Genomic DNA, 21,188 nt, shown 5'->3' on the forward strand with positions numbered 1-21,188 from the left:
AATCAAACTACTTCCACTGAAAGTTCTGCTTTTCCTCTGTGTTATATAAGATAAAATACATGCTTTTGTCAATGGAGTCTGGTGTCTGATCGCCTCGATGATGTGGCTGCCATTGCAGCCTTTTTAATTGCAGCAGGCTGAAGCAATCTGATGCAGAAATTCCTTAACTTTTTATGTTTTTCTCATGAAGGCCAAAAACGAAAAAGGCCAGGAATTAAATTTTTAAAAATTCAGTTGGAATAAAGGCTGTAATGGCTGCGACATAATCCTTAAATATTCCAAATTTGAAAAAAAGGCCCTCTAAAAGTTCTTTCTGTCTTTGCTCTCTGATAGAGTCTGGTGCATTTGAACGGGAGCATAAGCCTAATATGTTGCAGCCTTTACAGCCTATTTGGCTGCAGTCCTGAAAGTAAACTTCTGTCCTCTTAAATCATGGACCTGACTATTTTTTTTGCACAGTTAGTTATGAGAAAATAGAAAGCAACAGTTTGGGAATTTCTCCAGTAGATCGCCTCGGCCTGCAGCAATAAACAGGTCACAATGGCTGAAATGTAACCCTTGCAGGCAAGTGTGCCTTATAAAGAAGATCGGGTAAAAGTTCTTATTTTGACCCCTTTTTAGCATAAAATAATGTAACTGCATCTTATTTCTTTGATCCTGCATTTGCTTGCAAGGACTGATGTTGTTGCAGCCCATTTTATTGCTGCAGGGTCAGACAATCTTGTAGAGGAATTCCCACACCTTTTCTATTTGGGGCTTTTCCACTATGGCTTTTGGTCGTGCTGAGCCAAACCAAGCCGTGCTGGTTTGCATTTCCATCACCAGTTTGGCTGGTGCTCAGGGCCAAAGCAGGCCAGCCCGTGGGGTCTGATTTGCTGGGGGAATTTACCCCCTTTGCCACTGATAACCCCTCCATGATAAATTTTCACCCCAAGGGGAGATGGGGAGATACGTTTTATCCCTGCCTCTGTTCCAGCTGTCCATAATTCTGTTACAGCATTGTCAGCATTCACTGTATGACTTAAATATTAACCACACAAGACCAGTACTTGAGATTTTTTTTGCATACCATGGTCCAATAGTTGCACACAGCTTCTCACATTGATGAATGAGATCAGAAAGGACCATGTGCAGATCAAGGAATACACATTTTTCTGCACCTACTAATAACAAACTAATAACATCTACTAATAACCTTCCCCTTCTTATAGACAAACAATTCTAGACTTTTAAAAATTAAAATGCTGGAGATGTTCGTAACATTACTAACATGATGGAGTCTGTCTTTAATTTATTCTGGTACTAGTAAATCATACAGTTCTCTTATGTTTTCCTTGTAAAGACTTCAAAAAAGTTAAAGCTGATAAATAAGTTTGGGCAAAAATTCCACTGAAGACTTTCAGTTGCGATTTATTTTCTCCTCATGAGGACCTTAAGATGTTAGAGAAAAAACAGACAGGATTTCTCTTGAATACTTGAAACTTGAGGCAATAAATAAACTGTAAATGCTGCAACATAATCCATGTAGAAATGTTCTTAATCAGATTAGGCTGAAAAAATGTGCTTCCTTTTCACTGTTCTGTGAGTTAAAATATTGTGTTTGATCGATGGAGTCTGGTATCTTTGGGAGACAGGGATTATGTTGCAATCATTACAGCCAGGTTCCTGCTGCAGGTCGGAACAGGAAATTCTGTCCCATTCCATACCTGGGCTGTTATTTATTTATTTTAATTCCTCTGCAGGTATAAAAGGGTAATATATAAAGTAAAAGTTTGGGAATTTCTCCAGTGCATTGCATCAGCCTGCAGCAATAAAACAGGTCATAAAGCCTGCCATGTAATCTTTGCAGTCAAATGTGCCCAATCAAAATATTTTGATTGACTAGCTTTTGCAGCCTATTTTGATGCTGTGGGGTGGATAAATCTGGTGGAGAAAATGCCTCAACTTTCTATGCTTTACTCATGAAGACCAAAAAAAAAAAAAAAACAGTAAGACCAAGGAATTAATGAGGACAATTTTTCGCCTGAAGACTTACATCAGTAAAACAGCTAAATCCTTGAGGAAAAATGTTCTCAATCAAAGCAGGTCCACTAAAAGTTAATTATCCTCATCTCTATGATGAGGCTGAAAAAATGTGCTTCCTTTTCACTGTTCTGTGAGTTAAAATATTGTGTTTGATCGATGGAGTCTGGTATCTTTGGGAGACAGGGATTATGTTGCAATCATTACAGCCAGGTTCCTGCTGCAGGTCGGAACAGGAAATTCTGTCCCATTCCATACCTGGGCTGTTATTTATTTATTTTAATTCCTCTGCAGGTATAAAAGGGTAATATATAAAGTAAAAGTTTGGGAATTTGGGAACCAGCTGGTAACAGGAAAATTATGTTGTATGAGTCACCATTTCAGCTTAATGTGTCCATGACCAGGGCCACTCATAAAGGGGGAAAGGAGAGAGCGTACTGGGGCCCACCACAAGGGGTGCTGATGGAGGTAAGCAAAGGCATAGTCCATAAAAATAATGAGCATTCTTGTCAAAGCAACAAAAACCATCTTTGATTTATTGTTGCTTTAGAAAAATGTAAATGTTTCAGATTGTCAAACTATTTTTTATTTTAGACAAAGACAATCTGAGTAAACGCCAAATGCATGATGATTTCAAACCAAACCTACCTGACCCTATATAAAAAAGTTATCGCCCTCAAAACCTATCACCTGCAAGCAAAGTTTGTGATAACTGCCAATGAGTCTTTCACATCACTATGGAGGAATTTTGCCCCACTCTTCTTTAGAGTTGTTTGACTTCAGCCACATTGGAGAGTTTTACCCGGTATAAACGACCTGTTTAAATTCATGCCACAGCATCTCAATCAGATTTAAGTCCAGACTTAGACCAGGCCACTACAAAAGCTTCATTTTGTTATTTAAAGCCATTAAGAGGTGGACTTGCTGGTGTTTTTGGATTACTGTCCTGCTGTGCCTGAGCTTGAGGTCATGAACTGATGGCCGGACATTCTCCTTCAGGATTTTCCCTTAGAGAGCAGAATTCATGGTTACACCAGTTACGGCAAGTAGGGTCCAGGTCCTAAAGCAGCAAATCAGCCCCAGACCATCACACTACCACCATGTTTGACTGTTGGCATGATGTTCTTTTTATGAAATGCTGTATTAATTATACTCCACGTGTAACAAGACGCACACCTTTTAAAAGTCCAACTTTATTCTTGTCAGTCCACAGAATATTTCTCCAAAAGTCTTGGGGATCATCAAGATTTTTTTGCCAGTGTGAGGTGGGTCTTCTTTGTCAGCAGTGGTTTTGGCCTTGGATCTCTCCCGTGGAAGCCATTTTTGCCCCATCCCTTTCTTATTGTTGAATCATGAACTCTGACCTTAAATGAGTAAGTGAGGCCTGCAGGTCTTTAGTTGTTGTTCTGGGTCCATTTGGGACCTCCTGGATGAGTCATCAGTGCGCTCTTGGAGTCATTTTCTTAGGACAGCCACTCTTGGGAAGGTTCACCACTGTTCCAAGTTTTCTCCATTTGTGGGTAATGGCTTTCACCGAGGTTGGCTGGAGTCCCAAAGTCTTGGAAATGGCTTTGTAACCTTTTCCAGACTGACAAATATCAGTGACCTTGTTTTTCATCTGTTCTTGAATTTCTTTGTAGCATGATGAGCTGCTTTCTGAGATCTTTTTGCTACTTTACTTTGTCAGAAGTAATCAGGTCTGGGTGTCATGAGTGAAATTGAACTCAGCTTTCCAAATAACATGTTTAATCACAGTTAATGCATGACTTAATGAGGCCACAGTTACTTTTTCAGACAGGTCCAGGTAGGCTTGGATGACTTTTTCCCTTAATAGATGATATCAGCATTTAAAAACTGCATGTTGTATTTAGGTTATCTTTTCTTATGTAAGGATTTGTTTGGTGATCTGAAACATCCAAGTGTTGCAAATGTGCACAATAAAAAGACATCAGGAACGGGGCTTACATTGCAGCCCCTACAGCCTGTTTCATTGCTATAGTTTGAGTGGGTCTCTACCAAACTCTGCTGATATTCCCTGCAGTGTCTCAGTGACTGTTAAAACCTAATGAAAACTACTCCATGCTCCTTTTCTGTCTCTTCCTGTCCTCTTCAGGTTCGTCAGAGTGGTGGAAGAACAGACAGGAGGCATAAATAAACCTGTTTCTGCTCCGTCAGTCTGCGTGCTATCAACATTTACTTCACGCTCAGGTTCAACAAAGGGTGAACTGAGACTAATCCTGTGGGTGTGTCACATCACTCAGACACACAATCACAGACACACAAAGCTCTGAGGGCTTACCTGCGAAGGCCGGCCTCATGGTGAAGTCATGCTCGTCGATTCGCAGGAGGTGACTCGTTTTCAGCTTTCGGGTTTTAGTTCCATCTGCCACCTTCTTGGACAGAGGACTGGAGACAGGAAACAGAGAGGAGAGGTTTTCACTGACTCTTAAGATTAATCTGAAAGGATAAATCCTGTTATTGTGATTTATTGTCTGTCAGTGCGGTTCAGCTTTCTGACCAGAAATTTCCAAACAATTCTTATTGTTTTTGTGATGTGCTTTAGTTCCTGGAAGAAAAACAGACTCCAGACTGAAAAACTTTTCAATTCCATAAAAGCTGGGGTGAATCATGTCTGTTTTTTATGCAGGGCCACCAGGGGGCCGGAAGAGCATGAGCAATTAATACAGTGTTAATTTTGATAGCTATTTTTATTTTAGTCTCAGTCTTAGTCTTTAGATTAAATGCCTTTTAGTTTTTGTCACATTTTAGTCATTTCTACCTTTTCTAGTTAGTCTAGTTTTAGCCCATTAAAAGTCCTCACATTTTAGTCTTAACTTTTAATCCAAGCATTTATTCTCTTGCGTGAATCTGGTGCCAAACCATGACAGTGTGGGGTCCCTGCCTTTCTACAGCTGAGAGACAGAACAGCTGCAGATGTGTTGTATTTTGACAGAGTTCACCACAGCTGAGAAATATCTTGGATTTTGAATGTCTGACAGAGATTTCTCCAGATTATCAGAATCTTTTGATGATATTGTGGACTGTAGATCATTGTATTTAAAGGTTTTGAAGTTTTACGTTGAGGAACAATTATCTGAAATTGTACCACACTTTTTCAGATATGGTTTTATGCAGATTGGTCAACCTTTGCCCATCTTTATGACAGTGGATCCCCAACTGAGTACCAGGCACCCCTTTGGGGGGCACCAAAGATTTCAAGGGGGGGGGGGGTGCCAGACCCTGTCTGCTCTGATGTTGTCAAAATTAGATGTACACAAATGTTTTCAAAATTATGATTCAAAAATTAATGTACGGCAGTGTATTAAGGCCCATAAAAGATAAAAAAAAATGTAAGCAGAGCCATTAACTTTTGAGCAAAAGAGTGAACATTTTTGTGGAGAAGGTAAATTTTTGAGATTATAAAGTCTATGTTTACAGGAGAAAAAAAATCAGAATTTAAGAGTTTAAAAAGTCAGAAATTTATGGGAAAAACTCAAAAGATTACAGCGTAAAACACCTGAAATTTGATATTAAAATCTAAAAAATTTCAAGTTTTACATTCATAAATTTACAACATTGTAAAGTTAGAAATTTACAAGACTCTCTAAGTTTTGATTGATGTACATTCACGGATTTAAAGTTAAGATTTTCTTTTTTTCCCCCATAAATTAATGACTTTTTACACTTGAGAAATTTTAGGATTTTTTTTCTTGAAAATTGACACATTTTCTTCATTTTTTGGAGTGGCCCTAGTGCACTGTTATAATAATGGATAGTTTACACATAGAACTTTTACAAGAACAAGTGTCAGTGGCTGGAAATACCCTGCCTCTCTAAAAATGCTCCTTTTATACCCAGCCATTTTACTGACCTGTTGCCAATTTATCCAGTTAGTTTTAAAATGCTCCTCCAGCTTTTTTTCATCAGGACTACTTAAATTTCCAACCATTTTCTGTCCCATCCCTTCTTTTTGGAGATTTGTTGCTGCCATCAAATTCAAAATGAGCTAACATTTTTTATGAAATGGTAAAATGTCCCAGTTTGAACATCTGATATGTTGTTTACGTTCTATTGTGAATAAGATATGCAAATCATTACATTCTAGTTTTATTTACACAGCGCCCCAACTTTTTTGTAATTGGCGTTGTGCAACAGCACATCACTGTAGTCATGGAAACTGCTATTATACAGTCCCCCTGAATATGCAGACCTTTTATTCTCCCACATTATGTGTCTAGTCATTTGCCACACCGGTAGGTGGACCACAGCAAAGGTTGACTCCTGTGGTTTGTTTGTGCTGCTCTCCCAAAGTCTGCATTTTCTTGAAGTTAATTCTGTCCTAATTTCTATGCTTAAAGGCTCACCGCTCTGCAGCATAGAAAGTGGGAGTATGCAATTCATAGCTTCAGTACAAAGTAACACCACCACCTGGCCAGTTTATACAATGTTTGAGTCTTTTTGTGGATCTCTGCACACACTGGTTGTTATCAAAACGTCATGTGTACATGGAGCAACCTTGAAAATGAAAATGAAAAACGATCACTTCTGCGTAAACACAGCTTTAGTGTCAAACATAATTCAAAGCTGTACCCAGCCTTCAGTTTTTGGCAGGTCTTCTTATATAAACTGACAAATGAGTCAGTAACTTCTATTTACCTCTATGATTTTAACAAATGAGTCAGTAACTTCTATTTACTAGGAAACAAATGAGTCAGTATTTTTGAAGCAGCTGTTTATGCAGGAAAAACATGATTTGGCTCAGATTTACTATTGAACCCCAAAAAAGATGTAATTCTCACAAGTTACACAGGATTGATCAGATTTACATAAAACTTCTAGGCACATTTCAGAAACAAATGAGTCACTAACTTCTTTTTACCAGTGAAAGCAAATGAGTCAGTAACTCCGGTCTATTTACCAGGAAACAAAGGCCAAACTCCTTTTATCTGCAGTGTGAGATCAAATTCAAAGGCAGGAAGATAACAAAAGAAAAGATCAGGAGTTCAGTAAACAACGAGAGTTTCTCTGGTAAAACTTTAAAGAAGGAATAAAGATGTTTACCAGGAAACAAATGAGTCAGTCTAACTGCTAGTTAACCAGCAAACAAATGAGTCAGTAACTTCTATTAACCAGGAAACAAATGAGTCAGTAACTGCTAGTTAACTAGGAAACAAATGAGTCAGTAACTTCTATTTACCAGGAAACAAATGAGTCAGTAACTTCTATTTACCAGGAAACAAATGAGTCAGTAACTTCTATTTACCAGGAAACAAATGAGTCAGTAACTTCTATTTACCAGGAAACAAATGAGTCACTAACTTCTATTTACCAGGGAACAAATGAGTCAGTAACTTCTATTTACCAGGAAACAAATGAGTCAGTAACTTCTATTTACTAGGAAACAAATGAGTCAGTAACTTCTATTTACCAGGAAACAAATGAGTCAGTAACTTCTATTTACCAGGGAACAAATGAGTCAGTAACTTCTATTTACCAGGAAACAAATGAGTCAGTAACTTCTATTTACTAGGAAACAAATGAGTCAGTAACTTCTATTTACTAGGAAACAAATGAGTCAGTAACTTCTATTTACCAGGAAACAAATGAGTCAGTAACTTCTATTTACCAGGAAACAAATGAGTCAGTAACTTCTATTTACTAGGAAACAAATGAATCAGTAACTTCTATTTACCAGGAAACAAATGAGTCAGTAACTTCTAGTTAACCAGGAAACAAATGAGTCAGTAACTTCTATTTACCAGGAAACAAATGAGTCAGTAACTTCTAGTTAACCAGGAAACAAATGAGTCAGTAACTTCTATTTACCAGGAAACAAATGAGTCAGTAACTTCTATTTACTAGGAAACAAATGAGTCAGTAACTTCTGTTTACTAGGAAACAAATGAGTCAGTAACTTCTGTTTACTAGGAAACAAATGAGTCAGTAACTTCTATTTACCAGGAAACAAATGAGTCAGTAACTTCTATTTACTAGGAAACAAATGAGTCAGTAACTTCTATTTACTAGGAAACAAATGAGTCAGTAACTTCTATTTACCAGGAAACAAATGAGTCAGTAACTTCTATTTACTAGGAAACAAATGAGTCAGTAACTTCTATTTACCAGGAAACAAATGAGTCAGTAACTTCTAGTTAACCAGGAAACAAATGAGTCAGTAACTTCTATTTACTAGGAAACAAATGAATCAGTAACTTCTATTTACCAGGAAACAAATGAGTCAGTAACTTCTAGTTAACCAGGAAACAAATGAGTCAGTAACTTCTATTTACCAGGAAACAAATGAGTCAGTAAATGCTAGTTAACCAGGAAACAAATGAGTCAGTAACTGCTAGTTAACCAGGAAATAAATGAGTCAGTAACTGCTAGTTAACCAGGAAACAAATGAGTCAGTAACTGCTAGTTAACCAGGAAACAAATGAGTCACTAACTGCTAGTTAACCATGAAACAAATGAGTCAGTAACTGCTAGTTAACCAGGAAATAAATGAGTCAGTAACTGCTAGTTAACCAGGAAACAAATGAGTCAGTAACTGCTAGTTAACCAGGAAACAAATGAGTCACTAACTGCTAGTTAACCAGGAAACAAATGAGTCACTAACTGCTAGTTAACCAGGAAACAAATGAGTCAGTAACTTCTATTTACCAGGAAACAAATGAGTCACTAACTGCTAGTTAACCAGGAAACAATTGAGTCAGTAACTGCTAGTTAACCAGGAAACAAATGAGTCACTAACTGCTAGTTAACCAGGAAACAAATGAGTCACTAACTGCTAGTCAACCAGGAAACAAATGAGTCACTAACTTCTATTAACCAGGAAACAAATGAGTCAGTAACTGCTAGTTAACCAGGAAACAAATGAGTCAGTAACTTCTATTTACCAGGAAACAAATGAGTCACTAACTGCTAGTTAACCAAGAAACAAATGAGTCAGTAACTTCTATTAACCAGGAAACAAATGTGTCAGTAACTTCTATTAACCAGGAAACAAATGAGTCACTAACTGCTAGTTAACCAGGAAACAAATGAGTCAGTAACTGCTAGTTAACCAGGAAACAAATGAGTCAGTAACTTCTATTAACCAGGAAACAAATGAGTCAGGAACTTCTAGTTAACCAGGAAACAAATGAGTCACTAACTGCTAGTTAACCAGGAAACAAATGAGTCACTAACTGCTAGTTAACCAGGAAACAAATGAGTCACTAACTGCTAGTTAACCAGGAAACAAATGAGTCACTAACTGCTAGTTAACCAGGAAACAAATGAATCAGTAACTTCTATTAACCAGGAAACAAATGAGTCACTAACTTCTATTAACCAGGAAACAAATGAGTCACTAACTGCTAGTTAACCAGGAAACAAATGAATCAGTAACTTCTATTAACCAGGAAACAAATGAGTCAGTAACTTCTATTAACCAGGAAACAAATGAGTCACTAACTGCTAGTTAACCAGGAAACAAATGAGTCAGTAAATGCTAGTTAACCAGGAAACAAATGAGTCACTAACTTCTATTAACCAGGAAACAAATGAGTCAGTAACTTCTATTAACCAGGAAACAAATGAGTCACTAACTTCTATTAACCAGGAAACAAATGAGTCACTAACTGCTAGTTAACCAGGAAACAAATGAGTCACTAACTGCTAGTTAACCAGGAAACAAATGAGTCACTAACTGCTAGTTAACCAGGAAACAAATGAATCAGTAACTTCTATTTACCAGGAAACAAATGAGTCACTAACTGCTAGTTAACCAGGAAACAAATGAGTCACTAACTTCTATTAACCAGGAAACAAATGAGTCACTAACTTCTAGTTAACCAGGAAACAAATGAGTCACTAACTGCTAGTTAACCAGGAAACAAATGAGTCACTAACTGCTAGTTAACCAGGAAACAAATGAGTCAGTAACTTCTATTAACCAGGAAACAAATGAGTCACTAACTTCTAGTTAACCAGGAAACAAATGAGTCACTAACTGCTAGTTAACCAAGAAACAAATGAGTCACTAACTGCTAGTTAACCAAGAAACAAATGAGTCAGTGACTGCTAGTTAACCAGGAAACAAATGAGTCAGTAACTTCTATTTACCAGGAAACAAATGAGTCAGTGACTGCTAGTTAACCAGGAAACAAATGAGTCACTAACTGCTAGTTAACCAGGAAACAAATGAGTCAGTAACTTCTATTAACCAGGAAACAAATGAATCAGTAACTTAGTCAGTGACATCTTGTTAACCAGGGAATAAAAGAGGTACCAACTGCTGAACCAGGGGAAAAAACAGAATAACTAGTTTAGTACAGAGTCACTAATTCATCATTTTCTTTTCATTAGTTTTTCACTGGTTCTCTGGTTTACTACTGTTTAGTTAATCATTTGTTACCCAATAACTTGACCTCTTTGTATGTGTGTCCTATTTGTTGTAAAGTGTTGTTTCTTTGAAATAAGAAATGCATGTTTCAAAGCGGCGCCTGGTCTGGTAAAGTGATAAAATCCATTTTTTTCCTCAGCAGAATAAACCCATGAAAATTATCAGAACAAGTGAAGCTGCTGCAGCTTGGAGTGTGACTGTGAAAGGAGAGAAAAACAGCCACACATGAGGATTAAAAAGAAGAATCAGCCTCTCTGTGGGGAGGCTTCATAAAGAATTCACCTGAAATAACATCCTTCACTCCGTCTGCAGGGAGGATTCTACCCTCGGATGTAAACACCAACACAAGTTTCCTCAAGGATGATGGATCAGCGAGAAAGCACTCTGCTCGGAGTGTTTGATCCATCAATTAATAGGCAAAGGCCACAAAATAAACCCAGAAGCACAACATAAATAAATCATTAAGACTGGACAGTGATGTTAGAAGGGTTTGCTCAGACCGGATGTAAATGTTTAGTTTCAGAAATTCTTGGAAATTATGAGGCAGTAATATCCAGTGAGCTTCTCTCTGTGGTAATATTATTTTCTGTAAACGAATAAAAAAAAAACATTTGCCTCAATTATACAATTATAAACTTTAATATGATTCTTGTAAAAATCAAATTACATCCTTGCAAAGTGCAGGTGTTTGTCTTCTATATTCATAGATCATTAAATAAGCCCAATATTCAGAGGGTAGGATTTCTACATTTGTTGCTGTGGAATCAGACAGGTCTCAATATTATTTGATTTTTACTAGAATCATAATTTTATAATTTTAATATCATCACCACATTTGTTATCCCTTTTTTAGCTAGAAATATGAAGGCATGATTTTTTCCTATGACAACATACCTATACTGATACATGTTGATACCACAGCAGCAAAAAAGAAGTCCTAGACACCTAAAATTGGGTATTAATTTGTTTTTTTTGTCACCAAAAACCACAAGCAAACTTCTATACATGTTTTAAATTGCACAAATATGCAGACGACATTTGGAAAAGTTTGTGGAACTGGCCAGGAATTAGGGAAACGCTTGCATTTTTCCAAATGTTGCCGACTTATTGGTACAATCTAGAGAGAGAAGATTGCCTGCAATTTTGACAATTTAAGACAAAAAAGTTGAGAAGGGAAAAATCAAATGATAATAGAAGTTTATGAAACTCAACATCGGATAATTTGTGGTTTTTTCATGACCCTTAGTTTAATAAGCCCCTGCTCTTCGCCAGTTCCATCCGCTGTTCCAAAAGGTTGCCGATGTATTTGTGCAATTCTCTCTCTCTGTTGGTTCAAGATCATTACATGGTTCAGCCTGTTGCACCAACTATCAGCAAGTTCTAAAGTTATGGTTTAAAGTCCAGATTAAACTCTAGGTTAAAACTGTTTCAGTCCTAACTTTAGTCAAGTCATTGTTTGGTTGCACCACTGGGATGGAAGGTTGATCTCACCTTATGGAGCTGCGTCCAAACTAACCAATATGATGTTGCACATGTGACTTTTTCATTTAATTCAACCAATCAGTGAAAGGCGTTTTTAACCCAATGTTTGTTACAGAGCTGCCTCTCATGTCTGTTTTTGTCTCTAAACAGGTTAAGGGCTAAAAACACGTATGCTAACTACCGTTTATCCTCTAACAACGCCAAAAGTGTATGAAAGACATGACAAAGCATTTAACATTAACAATTAACAAAGCCTACAGCCGAAATCTAGAGCCAGTATGGGATAAAAACACTGACTGAGGGCTGGACAACTCTCCCAAGCTTACTTGGGGCCCTAAGCAAAGTTTGACTGGGGCCCCCCCAACCGCTGATCACTGTTAGTGATGCAGTCAATGCTAGATGATCTGCACATATACTACTTATCTAAACCCCAGTGGAGAAAAAATGAGGTAGCAGAACTTGAGATTTTCTTCATTTTATGTCAAACCACATTGTAGATATTGAGAGAAATTCAACATGTCACGTTTTATAAAGTAATTTGTCTCAGTTGATTCTTTAAATGAGTCAAACTAGATTTATGTATTTGACCAGTGTGAATGAACTCTCTATTTAGTCCACTGATGATCATCCCTAAACATAATAGTAGTGACTATTAGATCCAGACTCTGGGCCCACTGACATGCAAGTAGTAAACTGAGCTGTGAGCTGGACTGTTGTGGATCGGGAAAGGACTGTGATTGTCTCTGGGAGATCAGGAAGTCCTCCACTCCTCTGTCTCTGCTGGGATGTTCTGGGTTTTACCTTTATGCACACAGATGAGAAGGCTTCCTGTCTCCCTTATTTTTCCTGGACTATCTGCCAGGAGAGGGCTGTGTTGGAGCCCCTTAAGGTCCTGAAGTCTGTAGGAGTGGACACTTGTGAAGGAGATGGACTTCTCCCTCTTTTTCTTATCTGTCAGTCATTCTTTAGGAGACCCCGCCTCATCAGCATGCATCCACACTAAAAATAAAATCAGTCTTTTTAATGTGTTAATGGTAATAACTTAACATTTATGTACAAAACACAGAAATCAGGGGTGGAAAGTGACTAATTACATTTACTCAAGTTAGTGTAACTGAGTAGTATTTTTGTGTACTTGTACTTTTTTGAGTATATTTCAAAATCAGTACTTTTACTTTTACTTAAATACATTTTAAGCGAAGTATTGTACCTCACTACATTTTAAAAAGTATTAAGTACTGAGTAAAAAAAAACAAAACACTAAAAGCCAAAATGAGGCGATTTTAGCTTTCAGCCAACAAGAAAATGTCCTGAAGTTTGACTTCACAGCACATGACGGTCAGCAGAGACAGAATCACATTTCATCCTAAAACTGCTGCTGAATTTGACTTTAGGTCAGGTCTCACCTTATAACAACAACCTGGTTATAGATTCATGTTCTTGTAGTTATTTCACATTAAAAAAGATCCTATTTTACTGTAGACCCACCTCAGGTATCAAAAATAGCTACTCAGTACTTTGAGTACATTTTAAATGACTTACTTTTTCTAAAGTAGATTTACAGATCACTACTTTTACTTTAACTTAAGTATATTTTAGGTATTTTTACTTTTACCACAGTACAATAATCTAGTACTCCACCTCTGTCAGAAATAAACCTGTTGATGTCCTACACCCTCCCTTTTAACGCACATCCTCCTCTTTCTGAAACATCACATTTTTGAAGGATTTAGAGCCATAGAACAACACAGACGGCTAGTAGTTCATTTATTTTACATGCTTTTAACCTCAACCATGAATCCTATTACAGTGACAGAGCTAGTTTTATATAGAAACGTTTACTTTACAGCTCTTTAATGATCTGTATTAACATGAAATCCCCTCTTAAAGTCAGATATTATGACGGTGCATGCTTCGTTCTCTTCATTAAACACTAAAATAACAGGCTACAGATCTATAAAGTCACGTCATTACTCTCTAATTATATTAATCTGGAAAATGTCATTAACCTCTGTCTTACCTGTGATCGTGTTTATGTATCCCTGTGGTCTGGTGCACGATGACTACGAGCCTGCTAACGTTTATCCTCTTTATGTCCTTTCTCCCGGTCCGTACTAAAACAGTTAGACCCTACACAGCTCAGCTTCCCGCTAAGAAGAGACTAAACTGTGGTTGAAGTAATATGGTAAGAGAAACTTAAGAAAAGCACGACTTTAACGGGACTCTAGTTCGTGTTTAGCATGTCTGTACTGCTCCAGTGCAGAGACGCTGTTTGACTGTTGTGTGGTGCGTTCAAGAACATTAGGTAAATATGCGTTTTAATGAACAGACTTAAGAAACAGCCTAAAACAGCGTTATACGAATCCCCCGATGTAAAACATCGACTTAAACTATTGAATCTGGGGTGGGGCACTGTTTCTTCTTGAATTTTACTCTCAGCACCTCATTCCCTTCACAGCCTGGCTGATTTCACTATAGTTTGCTTCTGAACTGCTTGTGAACGTTCACTTCCTCACTCTTGGGGGCCCCCTGGTTGCGACGGGGCCCTAAGCAGCCGCTTATGTCGCTTATGCCTTGGGCTGACTCTGTGGGACAATTTGGAACAACAATCTAATTGCAATTTTTCCCTCTTATATTGCAGTTATGGTTAATATGGGTTTATTTTTAAGTTCCTAATCTTGTGTATTTAAAACAAACAAGTAAAAAAAATGATTCTACATAGAGCTGATTTTTTTTTAAGAAGGCCAAATGATCTGCTATGTTTAAGGGGATGGTTATTTTCATATCATTCTCATTTTTAATAAGAAAAATAAATACAGAAATAAGGAACTAGGGTTTTTTGCAAACTATTTGAGAAAAAAATACACATAAATATTTGCATGTGTAAAGAATAACATTTCCACTGCAAAATAAAACATTTCAGGCTTAATAAATATCGCACCTTCTGTGATTTGGAAATTGCAGCATGCCACATTGCAATTTAATATTTCCCAGCCCTAGTTCAAACTAAGCTATGTTTGAACTCATGCACAGCTGGTGAAACCCATAGCTGGACTATCTGATAATACTGGTCATTAAAATAACAGAGAATACATCCTTTTGGAACACGTGGTGTTTAATGATAACCTCTGCATACGATGTTTAAACAAAAATTTAAGATTTATCATTCCATTTAATTATTAAGGCTGTCAACATTAACACAATTATCGTGATGCATTTAAGATCTATAATTAGTGCATTATTTGTTTAATTTGCATGACTAGCATTCTTTATTGTCTCTTTCAGCACACTTTGATGAAGCCACCACACTCATGTACTCAGTCCACCACTGCTCCTTAACCCTTAGGCCGTGTTTCCATCAGGGGGTCCGGTTTGATTCAGTTCGGTTTGGTATGGTTTGGTATGCTAAACCCCAAAATAGTTTGTGTTTCCACAGACACCCATGCTCTCACTTGGGTGGGCGGGGCTGTGAAAGCATGCATGTAAAGTCACAGACAGCGCGAGTCAGCTGTTCCAGCAGCAGAGTTATAGAAAGGATGAGTGACAGAAATCAGTCAGGAATAAGCAGTAAACAGCTTTATTTCAGCTGAAAGTGCTTTTAAAAAAATAACTCAGCGAGCAGCTGAGTTGTGCGCTGATGTGACGTCAGTGCAGCCCCTATTGTTCTGTGTGTAACTCCACCTTTTTGGTACGGTTAGGTAAGATTGGCACCCCTACGGAAGGGTGCCAAAAAGTGGGACGGTACGGTTCACTTTTTTGGGACCCTTTCTCTATGGAAACGCCAAAAAAAGCGTGCCGTTCCGCAACGAACTGAACCGAAATGCTCGGTGGAAACAACCTATTAGTAGTCCACTGGGCTACTTTGCCATTTTGTTCATACTTTTCTATTGACAATAAAAAACACCATGCTCATGTTTGGTTTCATTTTTCTGCACTACCACAACTTTATGAAATGAAAACTGTATCTTTATAAGTTTAATTTGTTGTAACCAAACTGCAACCTTTTTTCTTGGAGCTCCCCTAAAGGTGCCTAACAAAAGTGGTACCCCCCAAACCCCCCCCCCCCCCCCAGCAGCCTCAGAGCAGGCAAAGCCTAAGATCTTTGGCGGCCCCCACGACCCCAGGTTGGGAACCAATGCTGTACAGTATGGTCCACCGTCCCTTATGTAAAATTAATTTGTATATCAAATTCAAATGATCATATTTCCTGTTTTACTTGGCCTATTGACATCAAACCAAAATGAAAGAGAGCTCAAAAAACACTTTCCATTGCAATGTAAAACGTGGCTTTGATTTCATGCTGTCATGTGAAGAAAATAGCAGATGATGAAATCACACCAGTGTGACTGTGGACCCCTAAGGTCTCATTTCATCTTTAAAAAACTCAAAGACAGCTCAGTCGATAGTCAAAAGTCATCTTAACCTTGTCCTATTAAACATTTACTTTTTTTTTATAATACCCTTATTTCCTTTTCAATCCATAGCAAATTCCTTTTTCTGCGGTTAAGTCCATGCCATAACCTTGATTCGATCCAAACTTGCTCATTTGCTTTCGAAATAAAAGCAGGTCTGTATCCAAACAGCAGGTAACTTTCCCTTTATTTAATGCTGCCTTCCAGTTTAACTCAGTACTTGGCAGGTAGATACATCATCACAAATGTGCCCTGAGCTTGACTCGGAAACTCAGAGCAACGTTGGTCTTCAAGTAACCAACTCATAACAACTAAACGCAGCATTAGAGAGTAAAAAGATACAAAATGAAAAAAAAAAAACAGCTTTAAATGAAAAATATTACAATTTTCAAAATGCAACAAATAAAAGACTAATAGTGATTAAAAGCAATTAAAAATATAATCGATATACAGCCTGATTGAATTTATTGGCTGTGACTCAGAATTAGAAGGTTGTGGGTTCAATCCCCAGACCCTTCAGTCACATGTTGATGTGTCCTTGGGCGAGACACTTAATCCCAAAGTTCTTCCATTACAGTCAGTGGTGAGTTCTCCATAGAAAAACTCTTTGTGAATGTGGAGTTAAAGTGTATGAATGGTTAGCTGTGACCTGTAGTGTAAAGGAGCTTGGGGTGTTTTACAAGCTCAAGTCCATTTAGCAATTCATTTCCTTAAAAGGTACTTTGTGTAGAATTTGGCATTTTAGCGACATCTAGTGTTCAGATTTTAGAATGAGCCGATCTGTTGCCAAAACGTCACATCACTAAGCAACAAGAGCCTGTGAAGACCAAAAAGGATCGTGAGCCGGACATCATTTACAGCAGTGACGAGGTGAGGGTTTATTCATTCATTTTTGTAACCATTATTTTTATAGATTATAGGTCAGTCTTCTTCTCCACCTGCCTTCCAGGTAGCTTTCAGGACTGGCGGGCAGGTTCGTTTAAAAAAATTGCATTTCGCTCTTTCTGTCCCCAAAAAGTTGCCGTAGACAACATGGCGGTTCGTTATGTCAGCCTCTGTGAGGGCGACCCGCGGTAATGTAAATTTAAAAAGCTTATTTCTAATTTTGTAAAAAGAAAATGAAAGTTAAAGGGGATGATTGTGCACTTATTTTAACAAACTTCACATAGATTTATAAACATTGTATCCCATTTACACCGTTTCTGTTTGGCGAAATGCTGCCAAATTCTACACACTGTACCTTTAAAAGGAGCATCTATACCGAGTGTCCAAACATTTTCCACCGAGGGCTGCATACAAATATATATAGCTAAGGATGGTGGGGCCACCTTTATATATATCACCTTAAGGATATTAAAGCCAGTAAAACCAATTTTATGATGGTTAAGACATGACTGGTTACTGTGTATACTTTAATGGCCAGTTAATGGCTGGCAAGCCAAATATGGAATCATTCAACCAATTTTAGTGGGCCAATCAGATTTCAGGGAGCCCTGGTCGACCCTGGCTAATACTGGCTGCAACCCTAAAATGGTACTATTTGCCTCTGTAATCCATCAGGGCATTATAAATTAAGATATTGTACTTATTTGGGTTGTCGATATGTTTATTATTTATAGTGTTGTCTTGACCCTCCTGCATACTTTAAAATTAACATACACCCTTTAACCTCATGTACACAAATGATCCGTCTCATAAAAGTGCAATAAAAATGTAAAACATAATTTTTTTTTTACTTTAACTGCATCAGATCTTTTCAACAACTTCAAACATATCCATAGATATGACGTTTATTATAATTTTTCAATATTTTAAATATTTTTATGGCCTTTTTTTCATTAGAACCCCTGATTTTTTTCGGAAAAGACACAAAACGTGCAATATTTCCAAAAATGAGGTGCAAAGGGAAATATTTGTGATGAAGATATTACAGCCTTTACCATGTTAATAATTGATTAAAAAAACTGATTTTAATGCATCATTACTTTTGGCACAATGAGAGTTAAAAAAAAAAAAGTACACCCTTTGACCTCGTGTACACAAACGGTCTGTCTCGCAAATTTGGTCACAAGGTGAAAGGGTGTCAGTGTGATGCAGATCTCCTATTCTGTACACTTCTAATGGACAGAATTTTGGAATTAGAAAATAAAAATGAAAAAAGAGTGGCAAAATTTCATACAGTTAGCCTTTAAACTGACCGCTATATTGACAGACGAACAAATAAAAACAACCAAAATGTCACTTTTGGAGGGTTAATTTAGTTACCAAAAAAAATAAATCAATAAATCCTTCCTGTTTACAAACATTCCCATGTGCTTAAACCAACAAATGCAAAGCAGTCAAACACAAGCTTCGTGTTCAAATGTGGGCCATATTTCTTTAATTTTTAGAACTTGCAGCAGGCCAATCAAAAATAGACCGCTGGCCACATTTGGCCCCCGGGCCATAGCTTTAAAACTCCTGATCTATACTATTAGTAAGAATTAAATGATACTGATTTTTGTTTTCTACCACAGTAACAAAAACAGACTTCCTACGCACCAAATACTGGGTGATTTATTGTTTTAACCTTTAGTTTAATGATCCCCATGCTCCTGTCCAGCTCCACCCATTGTCACAAAATGGCCAGTGAATTTGTGCAATTTAGAGAGAACTTCTCTCTTTTGGTTAAAATAGAACTGAACAGTATAAAGACTAAGTATTTGATACCAGTGATCATAAGATAGCTGAGATTTTATCATTTTTAAACAGATGAAGTCATTCAGTATCTTTGGATATGAACATGCAGTTTAGGCAGTGTGCACGTGTCTGCCTGCCTCTGAGAGCACTATTATTGGTTGTTTGTGGTTTCTAATTTAGCTGCTGTGGTATCAGTCAGCTATGTGATGTAATTTTTCTAATATTATAAATGCTTCTGTTAGACCAAATAGGATTATGGTTTCCCATTCAGATTTCATAGATAATCCTGGGGTCAGTAAGCATACTGTTGGTGGTTCTCACTGCCAGAAATCCTTTTACTGAGCGTTTACTGAGCATCCATTATAAATGATGTTGTCTTACCTCGTTATCTCTTTGGAAAGAATGTATATCGACATATCTGAAAAACACTAAGTATCCAGCCCAGCCCTACTCTGTTGCAGAGTTGCGCGTAAATTGGAGCTGTCAGGCGCACGAAAGAGAAACACTTTCTGTTTCCCCTGATTTTTCTGGTCGAGTTTTTGTCCAGTGGAGACTTTGCTGGCACTGTACATGTTCAGTGTATTCTGTACACCTCACATGTTGATCTTAATTGAAAAGGATGGTAAGAATCTCGGTACTTACGTCCCGGGCTTGTGCGCCTCCGCGGGCGCAGACCAGCGCTTTTTCCTACTTCTGTGCTTCCTGCACTCCCCGATCAGCACCAGACACAGCAGCAGGAGCACAAACCTGGCGTAACAGCGCATAGTGAGTCTAAAAGTCCCGCAGAGAGTCGATCTGTGCCGCTTTGGGTCTGCGTGCCGTGCGCTCAGTGCGCCGTAACATCTTCCTGTCCGCCGCGGCAGGATGAGGAGTGACCGAGGACTGTGGTGGAGGAAGAGGAGTGAGAGAGAGAGAGAGGGGGAGAGGAAGAGAGGGGATGCTAGAGTCTGATCCGAGCTCTGATTGGTCTGCACACTCCGGAGGGGGCTTCTGTGGCTCAGGCGCGCAGCATCAGCACCACATGCGAGGAACAGAGAAACAAAATCACGTCCCCACTGAGGAGAGACTGAACATTTCTACAGGAGGCAGGAGACAGTGCCTCATTATAGGGAAGAAAATAATATGTCCCATAATCCCCTCTGCTTATAACCACCCCAAAACTAAAACCTGAAATAGGACCACATCCTTAAAATACAGAAGTGAGGAGCTCTGATTTGATGCTGGATCTGTCTGGAGGATTGGACAAAAGTGTGTCTTGTTTCTTTGATTTAAACTTCCCCTGGTTGCCCAGCTGTTTCCTCTGTTTCTATTTCTTGCAGTGTTGGACTTTTTTTATTTATATCTGACACTTTTTGCAGTGTCGGACATGTGTGTGAGGGCATCCTCTCTCTGACCTAATTTGTTGATGTTGACATCTGTTTCTCTCAGGACTCTACAACCTTCAGTCGCTGTTAGAGGAGGAGAAATTAAAGGAACAATATGTAGAGTTTTTGGACTGAAACGTCACATTAGGGCTGTCAAACATTTAACAGTCTTAATCACAATTAATCTGAGAATGTCCACTGTTAATCTGGATTAATCTCACCTTTGCCTACATTTTCAGTTTCATTTTATCTTTTGAAGATATGAGAAGAACACCTGCACTGCAGCTGAGTTGATCATCTAGACCATCCACATCTTTATGTTGTTTTATACTCAGAGGGCCGCATGGTTGGGGATAATGGTCCTGAACAGGAGCCTTAAGGCAGTGGTTCTCAACGTGGGGGAGACACTGAGAGGGGGTCGCCGATGCCTTAAAAAGAAAATAGGAATATTTTATAAATTATTTGAAATAATGTATTTTATCATTTTTTAATGAAAATGTATGCACAAGAATTAGTTAAATGTAAAAGAAACCATGGTCATTTGATGAGATTTATGCTGAAATCAAAGTAATGTATAAAAAAAAAGTCTGAACACCAGCTCGCTAACAGATGTGGACCCCGACAAGCCAAAGACTGGGCTCTAACTTTCTTTAGATCCACATGTTGAAAGCTTTTATTTGTGCCACTTTTTTAACACTTTTCCCATCCAATTGTGCCACTGTTTGCCACCTTTCATCACTTTTGTGCAATTTGCACTTATTTTGCCTTTTTTTTTTACCGAGTTTGGCCACTTTACACCAATTTTAACACATTTAAACCTGTTTTTACCACTTTGTACCA

At 38.0% G+C, this 21,188-nt stretch overlaps 1 protein-coding gene across 1 annotated transcript in view; it reads right to left on the reverse strand.

Annotated features, from left to right (window-relative positions):
• LOC121521674 (gamma-aminobutyric acid receptor subunit rho-2-like) overlaps positions 1–19,748 on the reverse strand; it is a 68,649-nt gene extending 48,901 nt beyond the window's left edge. The window contains exons 1-2 of the mRNA XM_041805808.1: positions 19,627–19,748; positions 4,322–4,428 (exon numbers count right to left, since the gene is read on the reverse strand). Coding sequence (XP_041661742.1) covers positions 4,322–4,428; positions 19,627–19,748 — 229 coding nt within the window. The remainder of the gene's footprint in view (positions 1–4,321; positions 4,429–19,626) is intronic.
• Positions 19,749–21,188: the final 1,440 nt, after the last annotated feature.

Source organism: Cheilinus undulatus, linkage group 14 (assembly GCF_018320785.1).
Source record: "Cheilinus undulatus linkage group 14, ASM1832078v1, whole genome shotgun sequence".
NCBI lineage: Eukaryota > Metazoa > Chordata > Actinopteri > Labriformes > Labridae > Cheilinus > Cheilinus undulatus.